The sequence below is a fragment of the Triticum aestivum genome, chromosome 6B, assembly GCF_018294505.1.
Source record: "Triticum aestivum cultivar Chinese Spring chromosome 6B, IWGSC CS RefSeq v2.1, whole genome shotgun sequence".
Taxonomy (NCBI): domain Eukaryota; kingdom Viridiplantae; phylum Streptophyta; class Magnoliopsida; order Poales; family Poaceae; genus Triticum; species Triticum aestivum.
This window is the reverse complement of record NC_057810.1, coordinates 378,191,790-378,216,690: the sequence shown is the minus strand read 5'-3', so window position 1 is coordinate 378,216,690 and position 24,901 is coordinate 378,191,790. Positions and strand designations below refer to the sequence as shown.

Below are 24,901 nucleotides of genomic sequence, written 5' to 3'. Positions count from 1 at the left end.
CGGTTTATCAAAGTTTGGTAATGCAAGCAAAGGAGCATGTGTAAGCAAATTCGTAAGCTCATTGAATGCGGTATCTTGGGATGGTCCCCAAACAAAAGGTGCATTCTTCTTACTCAAAGCATGTAAAGGAGAAACAATGTGCTAAAATCCTTAACGAATCTATGATAGAAACCGACTAGTCCAAGGAAACTTCGCACTTGTTGCAAGTTGGTTGGTTGTGGCCAAGTCTTAATAGCATTGATCTTAGATTCATCTACATGCACACCCTTAGAAGATACTACAAAACCCAAGAAAACAAGCTTATTAACACCGAAAAGGCAGTTGTCCATATTAGCATAAAGGCGCTCTTTCCTAAGGGTTTGCAAAATGGTTCTTAGATGGGTGACATGATCTTTGAGGGATTTGCTAAAGACAAGGATATCATCGAAATAGACCACAACAAATACACCAATGTATGGCCTAAGAACAAAATGCATGACTCGCATAAATGTGTAGGGTGCTTCGGATAAGCCCATAGGCATGACCAACCATTCATATAAGCCAAACTTGGTCTTGAAAGCGGTTTTCCATTCGTCACCCTCTTGGATGCGAATTTGGTAATAGCCACTCTTAAGATCAATTTTAGAGAAAATGGTGGCTCCGCTAAGCTCATCTAGCATATCATCTAGGCATGGAATGGGATAATGATATCTAACGGTGATAGCATTAATGGGACAACAACTGGAACACATGCGATAGGTGCCATATTTCTTAGGAACAAGGATTACCGGTACGGCACAAGGGCTCAAGCTTTCTCATACATGGCCATTGTCGATGAGTTGTTATACTTGCCATTGGATCTCCTTGGTTTCCTCGGGGTTGACGTGGTAGGGTGCCTTGTTAGGAAGTGGTGCTCCGGGGATGAGGTCGATTCGGTGTTCGATGCCTCTAAGAGGTGGTAGTCCCGGAGGTAGCTCATCGGGGAAAACGTCTTGGAATTCCTACAAAAGAGAAGACAACACTAAAGGTAGATTGTGTGAGGTGTTAGTTGTAGTTGCCTCGTCTTTGCACAACAGGACATAGTGCATAACACTTGATGGGTTCTCACACACTTCTCTCATATCACGTTTGGTAGCAAATAGGACTAAGTTTTTCTTATCGCTCATCATGGAGGCACTCGATTTTGGCTTGTGGTGCTCACTCTCTTTTTGGTGGTTCGCTCACTCACTATTCTCTCCATGATGGGTGGCTTGCTTGTCGGCGATCACTTGACTTGGAGACATAGGTCGTAGCACGTACTCCTTTCCCTTCATCTCGAAGCTATAGTGATTCGTTCGCCCATTGTGGATGACGCCTTAGTTAAATTTCCATGGTTGTCCGAGAAGGAGGTGGCAAACGGACATTGGAATGATATCACATTCCAATGTGTCTTCATATGCTCCTATCTTGAAGGAAACTTGCACCATATGCTCGACTTGGATAGTGCCAGAGTCGCTTAGCCATTGGACCTTGTATGGGTGTGGGTGCTTCATCTTGACCAATTGGAGCTTGAAACATAGCTCTTCACTCGCCAAGTTATGGCAACTCCCTCCATCGATGATGACCTTCACGGACCTTCCATTGATACCGCCTTGGTGTGGAAGATATGGCATCTTTGGTCTTTGTCTTGTTGATGTTGAAGAGTCAAAACCTTGGAGACAACAAGAGCGGAGCTCCAATATTCGTCACAAAAGACTTGATCATCTTCATCTTTGTTCACTTTGTGGTGCATGGCCACTTTCTCAAGGGCTTCCATTTCCTCTTCACTCATGGAGTCATAAGTTCTGTCGTTGTTGAGGATCATGGTGCGTTTGTTGGTGAACTCGAAGGACTTGTGGCCTCGGCCGCCGCATGTGAAACACTTGATTGAACTTGTCTTGATGGTCTCTGCGGTTGGAGTAGATGATGAAGCTCTTGTCTTGAAGTTTCTTGTAGTAGGAGGACGACTTGAAGTTGTCGAAGTCTTCTTGTAATTTGACTTGTCGCCATTGCTTGGTGAAGCTTTTGTCGAGGTAGGAGACATTGAAGCTTGGTTATTGGAGAAGCCATAGCTCTTGTAAGAGTACTTGGCGTACTTGAAGTCATCTTGCACTTGTTATTCCGCCTTGGTAGGTTGATGCACTAGCTTGATGAGGTTTGAGTAAGGTTGGAAGTCGGCGATCTTCTTGATAGGATGATTGAGTCTGTTCAAGAAACATGCCATTGTTTGCTCATCATCTTCCGTGACATTGCCTCGTATCATGGCAATCTCCATTTCTTTGTAGTATTCTTCAACGATCTTTGTTCCTTGCTTGAGGAGTTGGAGTTTCTTGAAGAGGTCGCGGTTGTAGTATGTTGGCACAAAGCGTGCTCTCATGACATCCTTCATTTGATCCCATGTGTTGATTGGTGGTTCACCTCTTGCTTCTTGGCGCTCGATGATTTGCTCCCACCATATGAGTACATAGTCTTGGAACTCAAGGTATGCCATGGCGATCTTCTTATCTTCCTCATAGTTGTGCAAACAAAAGATCTTGTTGACCTTCAATGCCCATGATAGGTATTCTTAGGGATCATTGCTTACGGTGAACTTGGGCATGGTGAACTTGAGCTTGTCGTAGCGTTGCTCTTCATTGTGTTGGGGTCGGGGATGATGACACCCTTGACATGGAGGGTTGTCAACCTCATGTTTCTCTTGTCGTGGAGGATTCCCATTGTCTTGTTGCTCTTGACGAACTTGATGTTCTTATCGAGCTTGTGGGACTTGTAGAGGAGCTTGTGGAACTTGTCGATGCAATCGTGCTTGATAGTTCCTCTCTTGGAATTCTTCGCTAAGTGCTTCTAGTTGCTCGCACGTTTGACCGTTGCGGGCGGCGATGGCGTGACTTGTGTCTTGGAGGGCACGTTGCACCTCAAGTGCTTGTGCTTCATGTCGTTGTTGTTGAAGACGTTGAGCCTCGGCATCTTGGTCGTCTTGGTGTTGGCGCGCTCGCTCTTCCTCTTGTTGGCGTTGGCATTGCCTTTCTTGTGCTTGCGCAAAGGTAGCTTGATTTTGACGATGTCGATGTTCTTGCACAAGAAGTTGCTCTTGAGGATCAGTTCCGTGTAGAGGATTGCGGTTTGCTTGATGGTCTTGTCGCGTGGCTCGTCGAAGAGTGTTTGGTGTCGGTGTACTTGAGCCCGAGAGGGTGTCGTCAGAGTGTCGACTCGAGCGGCTCCGTCTTGAGTAGGACGAAGTGGTAGAAGAGCGGTTGACCAACAAGGCATGAATCTCGTCCATTCTTGCATCGTTCTCTTGTTTGTGTTTGTCGAGCTTGTTGTCGAAGTAGTCTCTTGTATGTTGCTTGGAGAGTCGCAAGTCGATCGCGAGATTGTCGATGCGGTCGCTCATTGCTTGTTGTTCTTGATGCAAAGCTCGTTGTGCACCGAAGAGGTGGCTCTTTGTGGCGTAGGAGGTCATGTCATCGTCTTGCTTGATGAAGAGTGGGTTCATAGAAGAACTTGGCCTATCCATCATTCCAAGCAAATATGTGAGTGGGAGAAAGAGAAGAATGTATACCAAATGTACCTTGACTGATGTTGAAGATGGATCAATGATCACTCAAATGTGTAACAAGGAAATAGCACAATTGATACCAATTCTTGTCGATTCTCACATCTACACAAGCAAAAGCTTATGGTGGAGCTCGGTTAGGATGGTGGCACAAAGTTTATGCAATTGTTAGTGAGACTCAATGATGTTGAAAAAGATTCGAAAATTCGCAAATGTAACAAGTAGACCAAGCAAGTATTGGTACACAGAAACACACACGCAAATAGATAAGTGGGGTTGTGTAAACCAAAAATGAGCAGAAAATGTGGAATCCACGGAAAATGCTCTTGTTGCACAACTCTAGAGAGACGCTAGCATGATTGCACAATAGGCGGATACGAGACTTGTGCACAACCTACTTAGCAAAGTGCAACGACTTCTATCCCAAGTATGCTATGTGTAAGGTGTTCCTATGATATGATCCAAGATGACCGAGTATGACAATCTTGTTGTTGTATGATGCTATGGTTCTTGCATAAAAGCTCTTTGCTTATCTTTTCCTTTTTGCTTAAAAGCTTGTTTGGTTCTTTCTCTTTTGAGCTCTTTCTTTGGCCTCTTATGCAAAACTTCACGAACCAAGATAGCAATTGTGTATATGCGATGACAACCTTGTAACACAAAAGATGATACCAAGATATGGACACCAAGATGATGTGGTGTGTATGCAATGGGAGCAATGATCACTAATGTGCACAAGTAACGTTGCCGGCAACAATACTCAAATGGCTAGTCTCGATAGGTAAGGTACGCAAAATGGTCTATGGGGTTATCAATGCAATGGCAAGGAGTAGACAAAGATGTCATGGAAGTTACAGTCGAGGATTACCCATTTGTAAGCAAGGATGGATGACGGTGAAATGGTCGTTGTTGATGACGAGTCTGTGGCAAATATGAGCGGTGGTGATGTCGATGTCGAACCGTTCCTAGTTAGCCTAAACACCCTAGGAAATGATGAACCACAACTCAAATTTCTCAAAACCAAAGTCAAATGGTGGTAGCGGAATGCGGTGGTGGTGGTTGATGAAGAAGCAACTGTCCCTAAGTAGCCGAAACACCTTAGGAGACTCAAATCACAACTCAAACAACCACAAATGCTATGGGAAACAAAATGGGTTAAGTTGTGGAAGTTGGTGGTGGTATAGCGGATGATGTGGTGAAGGCCCTAGGCAAAGATGCCAAAGTTCCAAAACTTTGATGGAGTTAAATGATTTTGGAAGTATTTTGGTGGTATGTGTGATGTGAATAGCTTCAAAACAAGCTAAAGAACGTCAAAATCCAAGTCCGTAGGAATTAGTTATGGTCAAAATTGTCAATCAGCCGAGGCTGAAACTGGGAGGGGCGGTTGTACAGCTTGGGTGGGCGGTTGTACCGCTCCTGGAGCGTCCTGGGGTTCCCGTTTTGGGCTGGCAGAAGTATTAGGTGATGGGGGGCAGTTGTATCGCCTCGGTTGCCGGTTGTACTGCTATTGTCGGGAAAAAATTTAGATATGGATATTGGGTGGACTTTGGGGTGGAAATGGATGATTTCGGGGGCAAAACTGTGAAGATTTCGTGGATGGAAGGTGGGGAAACTTACGGGGAAGGTAGATCCACTTCCAACACAGCAAATCCACGGATCAAATCCAACAAAACTTCATCAAACCAACAAATCACAAAAAAAAATTGGGGCTATTTTTGGTGGGGATTTTCGAATGTGGGGAAGAACACAACAAAACTAGGCTAGAAAACAAGGGGGTAGGGGCTCCAAATTCATGATCAACCTTGCTCTGATCCAAGATGATGTAGGGTGGAACCCTAGATGTCCAATCTTTCACGATTGGAGTGGATCCTACCAAGAACACGAAGAACATGAGGGAAAACACGACGAGAGAAATCACTCAAACCAACAAGATTCGATTACACATGTGCTAGATCCTCGAAACACAAAGAGATACACGATCCATGATAAACAAGGGACGATACAAGTAGCAAGTTCTTCTCCGTGAGGAGGTCTTGTGGGTCTTCCCATGAGGGGTCTTGAATCAATGATGGATCTTCTCCGTAGAGGCCGCGGTCTCTCTCGATGGAGTAGATCCGGATGGATGAGCAAAGCTCTATCTCACAAATGAGCTAAACCATTGCTAACCCTAATACGGAGCTAGGGGATAAGTATATATAGTCCAAGGGGTAAGTGGGGGATACATGGGGTGAAACCCCTTTCACTGCGCGTAGGCAGGGCGGTAGTACTGGTCATGGGGGGTGGGGGCGGTTGTACCGCTGGGAGCTCAGGTGCTGGTTCCTGGAGGTGTTCGCGGAAGGGAGTAGCGGTTGTACCAATGATCGGAGCGGTTGTACCGGTCTTTTTGCTGTTACGGGGAGAAACCAGTGTTGTACCGGCCTTGCACTGCTTGATCACAGAAGTTGGGCCGGTGGTTGGGCGGTAGTCGAGCGGTTGTACCGCCCGGGCGGTAGTTGGGCGGTACATGGGCGGTTGTATCGGGATTTTTGGGCTGGGCAGGTTCTCTTCATGCTCTTGATGTCCAACTTGCACCGTAACTTCTCCTTGGTTGCTTCCTTGGTACCTAAGCACACAAAGCATCTCCGTTTGAGGTAGTAACCATGTCTCAAGTGGGTCAAAGGGGAGTTCAACAAGGAGAGAGTTAACCTCGTTTTTGATAGCTTTTGCACGAGCTCTTGTCATTGGTCCAAATGGTGTCCTGGGAGATGTAGGATGGTCCATGAGGATGACAGTGGGATGCTCTGCATCAGGGATACTCCTTTTAGTTTCAATACCAGATCAATAAAAAGGAGATATTAGTGCATGTTAAGCCTCTACGTATGAGGCTTTTCCTAGTATTGAAATGATGTGGACATGGCATGTACAGATACTTGCAACCATATTGTCCACATGTACAAGAATCGGGTGGTTTCCATTAATTATTATATGAATTGTTATTTTGTTTATCCAAATAGAAATACGACGCAATGTTTCATTTTGCGCAGAGTTAATAAAGAGTTGTACAAGCCACGTGTAAAGATGCAAGATGGAGATACGGAAAAAAGTGCACGCGTACTTGAAAAATAAAATTATCAGAAACAAAGGGATACATGCTTAATGAGAGAGGCTCACTTAGAGTTGGAAGATGGAGATGCATGCACGTTAAACTCAGCAGAAGTATCACTCATTGCATGTAATCCCTGCCAGACCATGCATCATGCATGCAACGTCCCCAAGTCCAAGTGCACAAGACCACAAGACCAATCAGCCATGTACGTGGGGTGCAACATTGTGCCAATAAATCAATTCGGCTAGGCAGTGCTGTGAAGGTCTCCGTACGGGTTGGCTCCTGCATGTTCCACGGCAGCCACGATTGCATCATGAGTCTACGTCAGCGGCCATCTCCACTAATAAATAGTTAGCTCATTGTTAGGGTTAGATTTGGGTTTTATTGTATTGTCTAGCCATCGACACAATTCGCATCTGCGAGACGTGTAGGACTACCACCTTGTCAGATCACAATGGAACCCCAACTTTTCATCTATTTTGTGTGCTCAATTTTTCATCTGCAATTTCAGATTGTAATTCACCTTTGTTCTTGCCAGTTCTTCGGTTGCTTGTAGGAACACGAACCTCGTTTTTCAGATTGATCGTGCCTATGACAAGGTCAATAACCATCGGAGATTGGTTTTCAAAATCCACCAAATTGATAGTTATCTCCACTCTCATCGAAAGATCGGGCTGCCGTCACATCAAGTGGTATCAGTTTTCGGGTTCATCGGTGAGAGATTTACAGTTTTATTAGATTAGTTTATTTGTATGTCCTATAAACCCACGAAAAAGCCAAAAAAATAGATTAGTTAATCCGTTGCACCTATCTTTTTAGCCTTTAGCAATTTTTGCATCTAGTATTTGCATAGTTGAATTTTTGGTTGCATTCATCCTAGAATTAGTGCCGGTTTAGATTAGTTCGGGGAGAAAATTGTCTACTAGATCAATCTGTTTTTGTCCACCCTCATATTCTCTATCGCAGCGCTAGTTCGCGGTCCGCAAAATAAAAGACATATAGCGATTGGTGGATTCCAATTTCTGTTGACTCGGGAAGTTTGTATTTTCCTTTGCTATAGTTATTACCAGGCACTGATTCCCATTGCAAATTCTTGTAGGTACATCGACCATCCATACAGGCTTTTCGTTTCGCGAGCGGACAGACAATCGATCACATTGTGTCTGCTGCCCCGTGTCGCATCACCATAGGCTAACACGCCAGCCAGTAGACATCTCGTGTTGGTTGTCTGACTCCACACGTACCACGCACACAAATCTCCTTCAGTTGTTCATGTGCATTATGCACTAGTAGTACTACTGGCTAATCTCAACTCCAATGCACTTCTAGCTAGCTCCAGTAGCACTTGTTCAATAGCTTTGCATCTCTCTCTCTCTTGTGACTTTAATTCTGTCCATGATTTTGCTAGCAGCCGACCTAAAAAGAGGGGGGGAGAGCACAAAAAAGAGCAAAAAAAATAGATTTTTTCAAAAAAAACAAGGTTGCTTACATCCGTTGAGACTAATCTCTTATTGATACTCTGGACATTATCTTGTTGCTCCAACCACCACATCATATCATTTGTATCTGTTGGAGCCTTGTTATATATATGTGTGTCCCTCGCTACTTCGATTATCACATACCTTTCTTCACCCGGTTTCACTCATTTGTTTCAGTATCTGGGCTTAGATTGTTTTATCTCTTACTAGTCGACTACCAGCATTAGTTAGGAGTTTGAGCAATTGTTCAACTTGCATTACTTTTTACTTAATTGTGCCACTGATATTGTGAGTTGAGGAAATCATCACCAAGCTCCACTTCCTATACTGCACTTTGTTCGGCCACTTGGTAATCGCTATATCAACCTTTCGATAACTTTTGACATCGCCAATGGCCGACAACCACTGCGGCGCGGTAAGAACGGGTAAGAGCTTGGTCATTTCTAGAGAGTTGAGCAACATTTCCACCACCTCCGAGTAGTATTATAGGAACAATATACTTGTGATCTTGTTCTGTTTGTTACTAACCATGGCAGATTCTAGAGTGATCAATAGTTGGGTTGTGTCTATTGTGGGAGATGACTTGCCATATGTTGATACAAATCACTCTTTCCTGCAACAAACGGTACGACGACCGTCACAAGATGTACATCATGGTAGAAACACACATCATCATGTTACCTCTTTGCCAAATTTTGAGGGTAAATGTGACACCGATTCATATATTGATTGGGAAACTGAGGTAGAAGAAATATTTGGTAGCCATGATTTTTCTGAGCAGAAGAAAATAAATGATGTCACTCAATATTTTGTCTTTTTTGCTTCAGTTTGGTGGGGAAATTATTGCAAAGAAAATATTTATAATAGACCTACTACTTGGAAAGCTTTCAAACTTGTCATGCGAAACCGATTTGTTCCTTCATACCATGCTAGTGATTTGCTTAGAAAATTGCAACATTTAGCACAAGGCAATGACACCGTTGAAGAATATTATCATAATTTGTGTATTGCTTTGTTTCGTTGTGGCATAGAAGAATGTGAACAAGCTACCATGAATAGATTCTTGAGGGGATTAAACCGTGATATTTATGATATACTTGCGCATAAAGAATATGATTCAATCAATGGGTTGTTCTGTCTTGCTTGTAAAGTTGAACAAAATATTAATAGACACATGTGTGCGATAAAGAAACACAAGGTGCAGTACCCTACAGGAAGTTTTGTTTCAGTTACTTCTTCTCATGCAAAAAATGATATGGTTGTTGGACCCAATGCATCGAAAGCCACAACACTCCCAGCTTGTGGCATGATGCCACTGACAATACCTACATCTTCTGAGTTAGCCATCGAAGGTAATAAGAAAGGTATTGCATCTACACTTCCACATGAGATTGTTCCATGTCATGCTAAATTAAAAGCTTCATGTGTTGAGTTGAATGAAATGCCATCTGTTTTGATCACGCAGTTTATGATGGATAATTGTGTTGCTACATTGGATAACTTGTGTGATCAAACAAATGACACACCTATTGTTTTGCGTGCATCAACTACTAAAATTGACTCCTCCATTCATCTGAGTGCACCCAATAAATTAAAGGCCATTGATAATGAACCATGTGACTTACTAACTAAATCTGGTTGGATCACATACAATTGGTTAAACATGATGAAGTATTAGCTCGAATTTCTCATGCTAATTCTTTGTATTCTGTTTTGATTGATCCACCTATGGCTTCGTCACATGAGAGAAATAACATAGTTGAAATTACATGTTTGAGTTCCATGAAAAGTGTTGATGCACTTAATCTTACTTTTAACTTGATTGGTGAGGAATGCATAGATAATGAATTTGTGGTGCATAGAATTTGCATCACATGTGATGATGTTGCTAGCTTGAAAGAAATTATTAATAAGTCAATGCTTGATCATTTCAATAGGACCTCCAACATCATCGTTGATTACATGTCGAATAGCATCTTGCATGACTGCTTATATACACATGCTAATTTGGATATGCCTAATAATTATCTACCTATGTTGGGATGACTTAATAATAGGCACTGCAGTTTATATGATATGAATACGAGCTTCACTTATATGTGCAAACTGAGTTGCAATGTTTTTTGTTGAATTGTTTCTTGTGATAATTTTGTAGCATTAGATTTCACAGGACATATCAATTACTCATGTATGAATGTGTCACTCGTGCAAAATTCTTGGACAGTTAAAATGGATGACATATACATATACAGCACGTACACCTTTCTGTTATATTAGTCATGTTTCAGATCAAGCCACGCCAAGGACGGCTTTGTTTTTAAGAAAGGGGGATGATGTGGACATGGCCTATACAGATACGAGCAACCATATTGTCCACATGTACAATAACAGATGGCTTCTATTAATAATTATATGAATTGTTAGTTTGTTTATCCAAATAGAAATACGATGCAATGTTTTATTTTGTGCAAAGTTAATAGAGAGTTGTACAAGCCACGTGTAAAGATGCAAGATGGAGATACGAAAAATGTGTGCACGCATACTTGAAAAATAAAATCATCAAAAACGAAGGGGTACATGCTTAATGGGAGAGGCTCACTTAGAGTTGGAAGATGCAAGACCAATCAGCCATGTACGTGGGATGCAACAAACATTAGGCCGATAAATCAATTCGGCTAGGCAGTGTTGTGAAGGAGGTCTCCGTACGGGCATGTTCCACGGCAGCCATGATTGCATCATGAGTCTACGTCGGCGGCCATCTCCACTAATAAATAGTTAGCTCGTTGTTAGGGTTAGATTTAGATTTTATTATATTATCTAGCCATCATTACAATTCGCATCTACAGTGTAGGACTACCACCTTGTCAGATCCATAGTATAACTACAACTTTTCATCTATTTTATGTGCTCAATTTTTCATTATTGCCGGTTCTTCGGTTGCTTCCAGGAACACGAACCTCGTTGTTCAAGATGATCGTGCCTACGACAAGATCAATAACCATCAAAGAATCGATAGTTATCCCCACTCTAATCAAAAGATCGGGCCACCGTCACATCATTCCTACTCGGCTTCTCTTCTTCGATTGCCGCCTTGTGCTGCTTGATTGCCACTTTGCGCTTGTCAATTGACCTCAGACCACCTTAAGTTCTCTTGTTTTTTACTTCCTCCAACTTGCTTTTCTAGCTATGATCTCTAAGATTGAACAACAATAAAACATATTTCACATCAGAGGGAGTATCATCTTGGACATTTTGCTGATAAGTTGAGCAGATTGTACGCACTCTGCCAGAATAAGTTACGAGATCTGTTGGACCTCTTTTTTGGCCCAACTTTCCCTAAACCAGAAATTACTCACGTTTACAAGATCTGCTGGAGAACTTTTAGGGGAACGGATTGTTGCAGACTAATGACACGTAATAACGAAATCATAATACTGTCCAAGCTCTGCAAATAAGGACCACCGTATACTGTTGACCTACTTGCAAATACATACTCGACATGGCGTCATGCACAATGATCAGAAGATAAAACATTTACTCGGATAGCAGCCTGAAGAATACGACGACGGATCAAGAAAATGGCGTCATGCACAATAATAAGAAGATAAAACATTTACTCGAATTGCAGCCTGAATAATATGACGACGGATCAAGAAAATGGCGTCATGCACAATGATCAGAAGATAAAACATTTACTCAGAATTGCAGCCTGAATAATACAATGACGGATCAAGAAAATGTCGCAACGGGCCAATAAAGGGGATGGTACTTCTAGTAATCTTCTCAAAATATTTGACAGGCAGACTTCAGTGGAAATCAAAGATTCACCAACCGGGCAAAAGAAATCAGAAGTACAGAACCAGCACACACACTAGACAAAAAAGACTTCCACAGATCTTGAAACTTGTACCAGGTAACTTAGAAGGTCATCTCATGCGGCTTGTCACCATCCCTGAGGGAGAACCGGGCACCAAGATAATTTTTAAGGTCTGGGACAGCATCGATAGCCTTCATCAACTCGGCATCAATGGCCTTCTGATCATCCTTCTTGAAGTCGGGCAAATTCTTGGTTGCCTGCAGAGTAACAGAGAAGATATAAAATGAGGTACTGGAACAAGACGGGTAAAGGGCATCTAAAAGGATAATAATGCACGAATGTACCTCCTTCTCCGACTCAAATAGCTCGCCCTCAGTCTTCTTTGCCCTAGTCTTCTTCTCCCTAGCAAAGTACTTGTCATCAAACTTCTGCACATTAACCTTAGAGATGTCGACCTTTGTGGATGTGGCAATGACGTAAGCCTGGCTCACTCTGCGGATTGGCACGCCATTGATCTTGAAAGGTCCTAAAGATTAGCAAAATTTAAGACTAGACATTACAAATTATGACTCATTTGGGGGAAAGTGCAGTGCTTGAGAGTACAGATTAACGTAAAAAACAGTAGGCCAATTATCAGCAAACAACTCCCACTCTGAATCATGAATCTAAGATCCAAAATAAGTCATCTGAATCATGAATCTAAGTTCCAAAATAAGTCATCTCACATGACAAATAGAAGTGGGACTGATAACAAAAAATAGGAGCGGGACAACAGCAGAGGGAATTTACGTAAAACTCTGAATCCCGGGATACCAATGAGACAGGATCAAGTGCTAACTAAAATAAAAAACCAGTCCACAAGTACCGAAATTCAAGAGCATTTACAAAACACTAAATTATGTAACGCAAGCAATGTTCTTAGTGCAATTTCAAAATCACATTACTAAACACACTGAAGAATTATGAATGGTTAACACAATAAACCGTTGAGCTACTATTCAATCTCACATTCATACAAAAACTTAAGCAAGGTGCTAGAGATACACCACTAAACAAGCCAGAAAAAACATAGAAGGATTCAACAATGTAACAACCTTTCTCAAATAGCTATATACAACCTAAAAATGTGTTCGCAATCAGCAGCTCTCCATGGGTAAAGCAACAGACCTACCAAAATGCCACATAAAAAAACGACGCCCTCCGACCCGTCACGTTAGCATAGCACACGAAGCAACGAGGCTTACCAGTGATGAGGAGAAGGCCGGACTTGAGCTGCTTGAGGAACAGCACGCGCTTTCCAATGTACCTCCCCGCGAGCAGGATCAGCACCGTGCCCGGTGTGATGATCGATCTGCAACAACCGAATCGATCTCGCTGTAAAACTCCGCACGGGATCGGGAGAGGAAGAAGCCAAGCGCGCGGAGTTGCCGGGGAACCGGGGAGGGACGGACCTGAGCTTGGTGGGATGGGGCTTGCGTGTGCTGACGGTGCGTGGCTTGACATCATCAGCGGGATAGAACTTGGGCTCGGCGACGGCGGCCGGCTTCTCGGCCTTGGGGAAGGCGCCGCCGTGCTTGGCCTTGATGGCCCAAAGCCCGCGGCGGTGGTAGGTGTGCGATCTCGACGCCCGCTTTATGCCGAGCGCCATCTTCGACGTCGGAGCCATTGGTGATCCTTCGGTGGACGCGGAGCGGCAATTCGGCGAGAGGGGGCAAGGCGGCGGTGGGGAAGAATGGACTAGGGTTTTGGTCGCTCATTTATACGTGTGCGGTGGTGGAACGCTAGATATCTGGCCTCTTTCATGTAGTGTGGGCTAATTGCGCAGGCCGATACAGCCCGTGTGAAACGCTTCTTAAGCCCAGTTCTTTCAACTTGTTGGAGTGCTGTTATGCGAGGGGACCTCCTATACGAGTGCTCCTAGTTGACGCTCGCGTGCGTCAAAACGAGTAGCTTTCGCTAAAGGATTCGCGCCAAACGGGCCGGCCCATTCCCACAAGCGAACCTAAAAGAGAAATGCCACGAAAAAAAGGCAGCGTTCCTGGTTTCGAACCCGCGACAGATCGATACGCAGCAGACTTACTAGCCACTGCACTAGCGACTGACCATGCGTTTGACTGCAGCGCTCAACAGTAGGTATTATGTACAGCGGTAGATTTGTCTTTTAATCATTCCTTGAAGAAATGAATATCGTTTCCTCGAACAAAATTTTAAAACTTGATTGAACATTTTGCGATATACGCTTAAAATATACATTGATTTTTTTGTGAAAATACGCAAAACTATTTTTAACTATACAGTGTAAATTTTTGTGATGCACAAATTTTAAATACACATTGAACATTTTTGTAATATACGTTCAACTATTTTTAACTACACATTGAACAATTTTGCTATATGTATTGAACAAATATTAAATACACATTGAACATTTTTTATATACGTTGAACAATTTTAAAATTGTGAACCAATTTTTAAAAAGTGAACAAAATTTTAAATCCATGAACAATTTTTTAAATCATGAACAAACTTTGAAATTCAAACAATTTTCTTAAAACAAACTATAAAAGTAAAACGAAAAAGGATAAAATGAAAGAAAAGAAACAGAAACAGAAAAAGGAAACAAAAGGTAAAAAAAGAAACAAAAACAGAAAAAGGAAACAAAAGGTAAAAAAAGAAACAGGGGAAAACGGAAAAACTCAAAAAAAAATGGTTCAGGGAACCTACTAGAAGGTTCCCAAAAGTTTCCCTAAAAAAAAGAAGGTTCCCAAAACCAAGTCTCGCTCGAAGTGGGCCGGCCCGTGCGCCTCGTTCGCTGGCTTCGCTTCAGTGAAGCAGCGACTAACGGACGCACGCAGGCGTCATATAGGATCTGCCCTGTTATGCGTACCGTTTAGTTTTTCTTTTCCAAATAGGTTTTATTTTATACTCCCTCCGTCCCGAAAAACATGTCGCGAGGTCATTTTTTCAGTTTAGTCCTTGTCGTTCTCCCGACCAAACCCGCGGTCCTCGTCCTTCCTCAGTCTTCTCTGACGCCGGCCGATTTGGTCGCCCGCCCCCGCCGCCCCACGCCGCCTCCACCTTGCTTCCCTCCCGCCTCCCCACACCGGCGCCATGTTCTCCTCCCCTCCGACCGCCGCCTCGTTCCCCTACGCCGGCGCCTTGTTCCGCTACGCCCGCCGCCCGCGAAGGTTCAATTTTGGAGACCACCGTCTGCAGTCCTCGCTCTCCTTGCGCCTGCGCTCGTCGTGAATCACCTCCTCTCCTTCGACCATGAAGCTCGCCCCTCCATGGACGCCATCGACCTGAGCACTGGGAAGCACGGGTGCCCCTTCTCCAATCCGCAGACGGTGCCTTCCACCAACGGCGCTCCGTCCGACGGAGCCGTCCTTCCCCGAGGGTGGCGAGCCGGAGCTGGCACTGCCCTTCGTCGACCCCCTCCTCGCCGTATGGCTGCCTCACCTGGCTGTCAACCTCATCCACTACTACAGAGCGAAGGTGAGGATGCTTGCCTGAATCCCCAAAATGTCAAAACTGAAAATTTTAGTACTGTACTCACATGTGAATCATTCCATTTTGGGCAATTTTTGTGGAATTTTGAAACATTTACTCCATTTTGGGACACACGCAGGTGGGATTCAGTGTACTCTACGAACTGCTTCAAAATGTAGGGCATTTTGGGACACACGCAGGTGTGCATTTTTGTGGAATTTTCAGTTTGTAAAATTGGAGTATTGAAGAAGTGTATTTTTCATTTTGAAACTAAAAATAAACCGTATGTTCTGCATTCTGTATGTTGATTATCAATTATGTTTCCACTAAATTTTGATCAGTGACTATAGCACAATATTCAGTTTTCACTTGGTAAATTCAGTTAACACATTTGCTCCTTTTAAATTCAGGTAACACATTTAACACTTGGTAAATTCAGTTAACTCAAGGCTAAAAACAATCTACCAAGGCTAAAGCATATACTGACATGAAACGACAATAATGGAGCCATGGAGCAGCAGCAACTCAAGGTCATGGATCATCTCTCTTGCCTTGTGCAGCTTGCTCTGTCTCAAAGCATCTAAATTTTCCATTAGTTGATAGCAGCACGAGTTATGAGTCTCATACAATTTTCATCATCCTAATAAGAGTATCTGTCAACTGCCAAGTGTTGCCGTTTTCTTCAGATTCTTCTTCAATTGCTTGCTTGTGCGCAACTGTCAGCAATTTTATTTTTCATGGTTATCTTGTCGCCACCCATGCAGGTCCTTTGAAAATCAGATCGTCCTACTCCAATATCATGGGCTTTCACAAAGACAAGTACTCCAATGAGAAATAGCGCCTAAAGAACAAGGTATGTGTGATAAAATCATCGTGCTTGGTGCATTTGTCGTCCCATCACTACTAAAGCTGAATTGAAATTCTTAGAACAAAGCCCACGTTTGTAAATGTATAAAAGGACTCACCAGTATATACTGATAGCTAATTAGCCAGGACCTTGAGATGGATTAATCCAGTGCTACCCCTCTCATTATCTAATCTATCCATGTTATGACTGCATATTTATTTACTGTACCAAACATGTCCACTGCATATCTGTTTTTGTTATGCCAATAATTTCAGTAAATTAGAATATACAGTAGTACTCCTTGTGACTATTCTTGAGATGGTCTTTCTTATTTTAGCTGATCCATCCCATGTGATATGCTAGATTCTTGTCATCCACTGTCCTTTTATTTGTTCCATGCTAAATGGACCTCTCATTAGTTGTTGTAGTTCTCAAGCAAAAATTTCAGTCCACTAACCCAAATTAATTCAAATAACTAAAATTAATCCAAATCAATTCAAATAAATCAAAATAACCCAAATTAATTCAAATAACCCAGATAATTCAATTAATCCAAATAACCCAGATAATTTCAATAAATTCCAACAAGGAGTTGATATACAAGGATTAGACAAGGCATACACAGGGGCATGACATAAGGGCATCTTTGCCCCCTCTTGACACAAGATTACACAAGACATACACAAGGAGCACCTGACTACATGACATAAGGGCCTCTTTGTCCCCTCTTGACTACATTCTTTCTCTGGCCACTTCTTCCCTTCCCTTCCCTTTACTTTTCTTTCTTTTCCCTTCTCTAGCCAATTCTTTCCTTTCATTTTCTTTTCCTATTGCAATTTCCATTTCTTCTATAGTGGCCCTAGTATCAACAACTACCTGACTGTGGCAATATACACCGGTTATTTCCAGTCCAGCATTCTGAAAGCGATCCTTGTGCAAGTGGGGCAACTTATATTGATTTCCTCCTTTGTCTTTCATAACTTCAAACATAACTGCTTCTAATGTGATAAAGCTTCTGTGCAACTTGTCGGGATCGTAGTTCTCGAATTCCTCTTCCACACCCTGTACCAGTTCCTGGATGTTTGTAGGTGACCTGCAGTCGGTTAGAGACTGGAGAGAGTTATGGAAGCAGAGGTCCAAACAATTTAACTCATGGCTATTTGGGGGCTGTTGTAGCAATCGGATGTCAAGATCAGTTTATTCCACAGCTTCTCGGAAAGCTACATCATTGAGAAGGACATGAGGCTTTGCATTATCCTGTTGGATAAATATTGCTGCTCCCTCATCATCGTCAGGCCACTTATCCTGAATTGCCAGGATAATCTTATTGATTAGATAATCTCTGCACATAGGCCTAGTTACTTTCACTGATGTCAACTCTTTTGTTCCTTTTGTTCTGTTTTGACTTGTCTGCTTCGCCTCAGTCTCTTCGACGAATGCCCAAATGCCGATCTTCCCGTCGAATGTTAGCTCCCCCTCATTGTTATATCGAAGCCTGGCAACAGCTGTTAGGAACATTACGTTCCCAATGTTGTGAGTGTTTGACACGGTGCACTTCGGTTCAGGTTCTCCTGGAAGTATATAGTAACTATTCTTCACTCTCGTCATGTCAAACCACTTTTCATCGATGTGAACCATATTCGTCATTGGTTTAAACATAGCCCGAGAAGTTGAGATCGAATTGTCATCGACCATTGACATACAAAATTTCAATCTCGCAAGCTTGTTCTCTAGCTTGAGATGAGGCTTCACGGTGCTTGTGATGCGGTTGAGCTCATTCAACTGGAACCTCTTATGTAGGGTTGATCGGGCCACACCTAGAGACCGTGCCAGAGATCGAATTGTTCTTCTTTTATTCGGTGGGATTGTTGAGGTCCTCTCTAGATCCAGCTCCTTTCTCTTTCGGCCAGATCTTCCTGGCTTCCTGCTTGAGACATCTACTTCTTTGCCATCGGCAATTTGCTTTTTAGCGTCTTCCTAGATTCTTTCAACAGATCGTACACTTATGTCCAACAGGTTTGAGACTAGCAGCTTGTCGTCTGGTTGAACAGACCCATCTCTGAGCTCGATTACCAGCAAGGCAAAGTAAACACCATGCCTCTCCTTATCTGACAATTCTCTTCTCTTCTCTTGAAGTATCCAATTCATAACTTCATCCTCTTCCTCTTGAGCTTCATCCTCTTTCTCTTCATCTTCTTGAGGCATCCAATTCATATCTTCATCGTCTTCCTCTTGAGGCATCGAGTTCAAATCCATAACTACATTCTCTGCCACTTGAGATTCCTCCTCTTGAGGCATCAAATTCAAATTAATACCTTCATCGTCTTCCTCTTGAGGCATCATGTTCAAATCCATACTCCTGCTATCAATGACAAAAGATGAGTACATCATGGTACCATAACAAGGATATACACACAAAAAATGAGTAGAATGACAGGAGCCTTGCGACCATTACAAAAATGTGAACTACTGACTAAGAGATGTTATGACTAAGAAATGAAGCTGCTCCTTTGTAACACCATTTCATTTCTTATGAAACTTCCAACTCCTGTCATTTCAGAAAGAATTCCAATCCATCATGACTAATTTTGAAGTTTATATCATTAGTTTATCAACTTCATTTTTTATGACTAATTTTGCTTAACTTTATGTAAAACTAATCCAGTTTACTAAATTTTACTCTAGTTAGAGTAGTTTTGCTGAATTTTACTCTACTTACAGTAGTTTTAACTGAAGTTACTCTATTTACAGTAGTTTTAACTGAATTTTACTCTACTTACAGTAGTTTCTACAGCCATTCTCTTGTTTGTTCCTCTAGTACTGATAGAGGTCCCAAAGCTAGTAGCAGTTCCTCTAGCAAGTGCCATATATAACTACTCAACTTACTTACTCATCATCTCATGATTCTGCTCCTAACCTCTTTTTTACTGCCATGAATGAATTTGTCTTATTTCTGCTACTTTGGAGCAGGTTTTTCCTTCTCTGTCTCTGAACTGTGATGTGCTCTGCTAAAGTGCTAATGCCACTGAATCATCTTGTTCTGCCTGGCTTAACAAGATCCACATTCTCATTTAAAAAAAGGCTTCACAATTTCATAGCTACTCCTAGTACATTCTTCTGATGCCAATCAGTGCACAATGCACAGAAAAATCCTCATGATGTTCATCCCACAAGGTAGAGTGGGAAGGGAATAATAACAAGTTATGATCATGCAATGATTATCTAAAACTTTGCCTCTTATAACAAAAGGTAGTCTTCTCAAAAGAAGCTACTCTACCTTTGTAGCTTAATTCGTTCCTTAAATATAAGCCAAAAAATTATATGGATCACATGGTTTTTAGATTTCTAGAGTTGACTGTATATGTTAAAAAAAGTAAACTGTATCTATGTCAGTATGTGTTTAGAACCAGCCATGGAATGGTTTTTGCTCAGGACTTCTATCAGATGCCCTTGGGTGCAGTACAGATGAGTCCTCTGTGTGCTTATAAGCTGGTGTTCCACCTAAGCTGATACAGCTTATGAGGTTTGTCTCTTTGTTAGTAACTTATCAACTGAAACATGTAATGATCTTCAGAACAAACCCATGTACTTATACTAGAGGAAAAGACACAGCTCGGCGAGGAGAGAATTCAGAGAGAAACAATAGACCGTGAGACATAAAACTATATACTCCAGAAATGAAACAGTGTGATCTTTGTTCCTTACTCGCTCGATAGTTCTAGAACCTGACAGATAGAAACTGCTGTTTCAGAAGGAAATGAAACAGAAACAACTAACCAAAGGGAAATCAGAGTGCCTTGAATCCCAAAATTAGTTTTCCTTCCATATGCAGAGATTTGTGTTTGTGTGTGGACAAGACAAATTAGGATCACGACGATGTGTGGGTGTCAGATCAGTTCAACTGATTCGGTTGACAGGAATAGGGACATTGACTCAAGAATGCATTTTAAAAACTGCTTTGTTGCCTATCATCTTCTCTGATCCCCTCCTGCCATGGCTATGGATTTTCTCAATTAGCTCCAATGGTGGTGTCTGTAAGACATGGAAGTGTGCAATTTTTCTGTATGTGATCTCATATTTTTGCTCATGTTTGCTTTTTTCAGTTATTTTTTCCCATATTTTGGAAAGAATCATGCACAAAGGAAACAAACACTTCATCTGATGGAGTACCTTCTTCAGCTAGCAGTACTCTGATGGAGTAACTTCTTCAAAGGGCAAATAGCACCAGCAGCAGCAGTCACGGCGGCAGTCAACAGCAACAACATCAGCACATGCAGAGGAGCGGTAGCATCAACACGGATCAGCAACAGCAGCACAGGCAGAGGAGCGGTAGCATCAACACGGGAAGAGGAGCAGCAGCAGCAGCACGGGCTAGCTCCACCGGCGGCAGGGGAGAAACAAGATGCAGCAACACGGGCTAGCACCACCGGCGGGCACGTAGGCAGAGAAGGAGCATGCCGGCTGCGCATGGGAGCTCGATGAGGACTCGCGGGAGACCACGGAGGGCACGCGCGAGCTGCTGTCCACCGGATCATGGAGGCTGGCTCCGGCGATGCCCGTAGTTGGATCGCGATGGCGCACGGGGGGCAGCTCAAGGTGGACTCACGGGAGCACGAGGAGGACTCGCGGGAGCTCGAGGATGATGAGAAGGAGCTCCTGCTCCACCGGATCGTGGTGGCAAATTCCGGCGATGCCCGCAGGTAATCACCATGGGAGGGGATCGCGGCGGCGCAGGTCTTGGCGGCGGTGGCGGAGCAAGTACTTGGCGACGGCGGCGGCATTAAAGGTACGTGTCGGCGGAGGCGGAACACTTCCTGGTGGGCGGCAATCACGCAGCTTGGCGGCCGCGGCCCCTGGAGACGCACGGGCGACGGCGGAGGAAGAAGACAGGGGTGGAGGGACTTGTTTGCGATGATTTTGAAACTACGAGGGCTTTTTTATAAAATTGTCAATGAACTACACCCACGCCGTGTTTTTCGGGACGGAGGGAGTACTAGCCAAAAGGCCCGTGGGTTGCAACGGGAGAAAAAAATGGCACATGCTTTTAATTTACAAAAAATGTTTTATAATCTGAGAATTTGTAGCTACTCCCTCCGTTCTTTTATCTAAGGTGTATATTTTTAGGCACGGTGACCAAGGCAACAAATTATAGATACATTAGTACGAAATTACCCTTGTCAAATTTGTTGATAACTGGCAAGTAAATCAATTAGGCTTTGAAAGAAAGAGATACAGGAAATCAGGAAAGATATACTTTCCTTCTTTTTCTATAAAGAGAGATACAGAAAATCGGGAGAGAGATACTTTCCTTTTTCTACAGGGATAAAAAAGGGATTATGAGGAATTAGAAGAAATGCACCTTATATTGTGAAATTTTATCAAAAAATAAATACACCTTATATAAATGAACGGAGGGAGTATTTGTTAAATACATGAAGAGTTAAAAAGGTCGTTAAAAAGATTTTTTGTATGAAAATGAACATTTTTTATGGTCTCCCGTTGACGTAGGTAGTTGCGCCCCTATTTCATCACTATTTCTTGCCATACATGTCATACGTATTGGTCACTGTTTCATCACTATTTATTTCTTATCAAACTTGTCTTTTATTTTATTTTTTGTTATGCATGCCTCCTTTTTAGTTTTTTTTCATGCATGTCCTCCTTTTCTTCTTCTTATATATAGGAGACTAGCGCAACATCCCATCTTTATCGGATCTCCTCTGCATTTTCTATTTTATTTATTTTATAGCGGACATCCCATTTTTATTGGGTCCTTTTATTTCTTGTCATGCATGTCCTTATTTATTGGGTGTCTCTAACAAATTTACCTTCAATCTGATGTCCAATCCTGATTTTGCTGAGGTGTTCATCCCCAATCTGAATCAGTACCAGTATGAAAAAAGACGGATAATGTATTGTTGATTAGCATTGCAGCCTAGATAGTATTTTTTTAATTGTAACAGGTAAAATAACAGCGTATCTAGATTCTACATAATTTTCTAATCAAATTCCATATATAATATGTTAAATTTGAAGTTACGGTTCAAAAGATATGAGTATTTTAAAAAAACACTTGATATGTATTGTGGGTTTAATGTCAGAAACATCAGGAGGTTTTCTACAAAATAGCATGACGGAGTAAGAATACCTATTTTTTTATCAATATGTATTGACTAGTTAGTATGCACGCGCAACGCATGTCTCCCTTCAAAAAGTTATCCACAAGTTTTCAAAATCTACATTATCACTACATGACCACATGTTTTTTCTGTTTTTGGTCTTGCTCAAAACTCCGCCTACGTTGTCTCAACATAGCCGTCCCAAGCCCGGGTAAAGGAGGAGGGTTGTGATAGGCTTGGCGAGCCAACGTAAAAACTCAGCCACTCTTATGAAGATGAAACCCAAAAGATTTTCGTTGGAGCATAACCCTCTCAGCGACGCACCACATCGGAACCCGGGTGTGGTGTCAAACGGACAAGGGTCAGGCTGTCACCCGCTTGGTAGCGCGCTCCGTATCTTGATATGGATACGGTGGCAAGTGAGCAAGGATAGGGTCGTCACATCCTTAGTGGCGTGCTACATTGGCGCCCGGATGTAGTGCAAAAATGAGCAAGGTCTTCGCATTTGACTCGACGAGTGTTAAGCGTAAGGAAGCTATCTGAGCCTAGGAGGACTCGCTTAGGTAGCTGGAACATAGGGTCTATGACACGGAAGCTTCGGGGGCTAGTTGATGCAACAGCGAGAAGAGGTGTTGATATCCTTTGCGTCCAAGAAACCAAATGGAGGGGACAGAAGGCAAAGGAGGTGGAGGATACCTGCTTCAAGCTATCGTACATGGGGACGACTGCAACTTGTGATTCGCGTTGGTATTTCCTCGAAGAGGAGAGGATGATACAGCACGACAGAGGTAAGTATTTCCCTCAGTTATGAAACCAATGTTATCAATCCAATAGGAAAACCAAGCAACACTATGTAAACAGCACATGCACACAAACAACAAATACTTGCAACCCAACGCGTAAGAGGGGTTGCCAATCCCTCAACGGTATTGACATAGATTAAATTGTATAGATTTCAAAATAGATCTATCAAAAATATAAAATAAAATAAATAAATAAAAATTGCAGCAAGGTCTTTTTGGTTTAATATATGATAAGAAATAGACCCGAGGGCATAATTTTCACTAGAGGCTTCTCTCGAGAAAATAGCATACAGTGGGTAAACAAATTATTGTTGGACAATTGATAGAAAAGCAAATAATTATGAAGATATCCAAGGCAATGCTCATATATATAGGCATTACGTCCAAGATTAGTAGACCGACTCATGCCTGCATCTACTACTATTACTCCATGTATCGACCGCTATCCAGCATGCATCTAGTGTATTAAGTGCATGGAAAAACGGAGTAATGCAATAAGAACGATGACATGATGTAGGCAAGATAAACTCACGTATGGATAAACCTCATCTTGTTACCCTTAATAGCAATGATACATGTGTGTCGTGTCTCTTTCTGTCACTGAGATTGAGCACTGCAAGATAGAACCCATCACAAAGCACCTCTTCCCATGGCAAGATAAATCAATCTAGTTGGCCAAAACAAACTAATAAATCAGAGAAGAAATACAAGGCTATGACAATCATGCATAAAAGAGTTCAAAGAAGACTCAAATAATATTCATGGATAGAACTGATCATAAACTCACAATTCATCGGTTCCCGACAAACACACCGCAAAAAAGTTTTACATCAAATAGATCTCCAAGAACATCGAGGAGAACATTGTATTGAAGATCAAAAAGAGAGAAGAAGTGATGCCGAGCATCCTATGGTCATCCCCGTGGGCATTCTATCACCACCACGAAACCATGCATGTACCATTAAAATCGAGGTTACCTCTTTCCTCTTCGAGCTCCCTTTGATTTCATGTGAGAAATGGTTTCTACCTCAAGTGGAGACTTTGTGCCTGACTAGGTATTGAGGAGAAGACCATGAAGAAGCAAGAAGGGATCTCTAAGTACACATGGAGCCCCAAGGAGAAGAAGGGACCCCAAGACGAGAGAAACCGGAGGCTCTCTATACACCTCGGGTGCCCGCACCATAAACCCCGGCGGCCCGGACCCCCAGGTCCCGGACCATCCACCCACGGGTGCCCGCACCAGCCGACCAAGTGGGGCGTGGCGCCTCTGACCTCCCTGGGTGCCCGGACCCCCCTAGGCGCACCCCGGGTGCCCGACCCCCTTAGCCCCGGGTGCCCGGACATCCCGAAATGTGCCTGCGCGCACTAAGGGTAAAATGACCCTTATACCCCGTCCCCCCCCCCATTTCGTCCCTAGGCTATAAGTACTTCTCATGTAGCTCATTTGGAGGGTTAGCAAAGTATTGGATAGACAAAGAGAGAGCTTTGCTCATCTTCCTTCTCTTGGAGATCAAGGTCTCCTCTTGGAGTAGCTCCTCTTGGGGATCAAGGCCTCCTCTTGGAGTAGCTCCTCTTGGAGATTAAGGCCTTCTCTTGGAGAAGATCCTCTTGTGGATTCAAGGCCTCCTTTTGGAGAAGATTATCACCAAGACCTCACCTAGTGGGAAGAACCTTACCCTAGTGCTATTTTCCTTGGATTGATCTTGTATGCTTGTG

The 24,901-nt window shown here is 42.8% G+C and overlaps 1 protein-coding gene across 1 annotated transcript; it reads right to left on the bottom strand.

Annotated features, from left to right (window-relative positions):
* Nucleotides 1-11,789: 11,789 nt before the first annotated feature.
* On the bottom strand, nucleotides 11,790-13,684 carry LOC123137206 (60S ribosomal protein L6). Its single transcript, XM_044556827.1, has 4 exons — nucleotides 13,379-13,684; nucleotides 13,172-13,278; nucleotides 12,272-12,453; nucleotides 11,790-12,184 (listed from the first exon to the last, which is right to left on the bottom strand). Exons 1-4 carry the CDS (start codon nucleotides 13,591-13,593, stop codon nucleotides 12,029-12,031), a joined length of 660 nt encoding a protein of 219 aa, XP_044412762.1. The 5' UTR covers nucleotides 13,594-13,684; the 3' UTR covers nucleotides 11,790-12,028.
* Between the last annotated feature and the right edge of the window lie 11,217 nt (nucleotides 13,685-24,901).

Excerpts from the sequence above, each read along its gene's own strand:
- LOC123137206 (XM_044556827.1), bottom strand. The coding sequence starts at position 13,593 with ATGGCTCCGACGTCGAAGATGGCGCTCGGCATAAAGCGGGCGTCGAGA. Across the intron at positions 13,279-13,378 it reads CCCCATCCCACCAAGCTCAG|ATCGATCATCACACCGGGCA; the intron begins GTCCGTCCCTCC and ends CGGTTGTTGCAG. Across the intron at positions 12,454-13,171 it reads CGGCCTTCTCCTCATCACTG|GACCTTTCAAGATCAATGGC; the intron begins GTAAGCCTCGTT and ends GCTAATCTTTAG.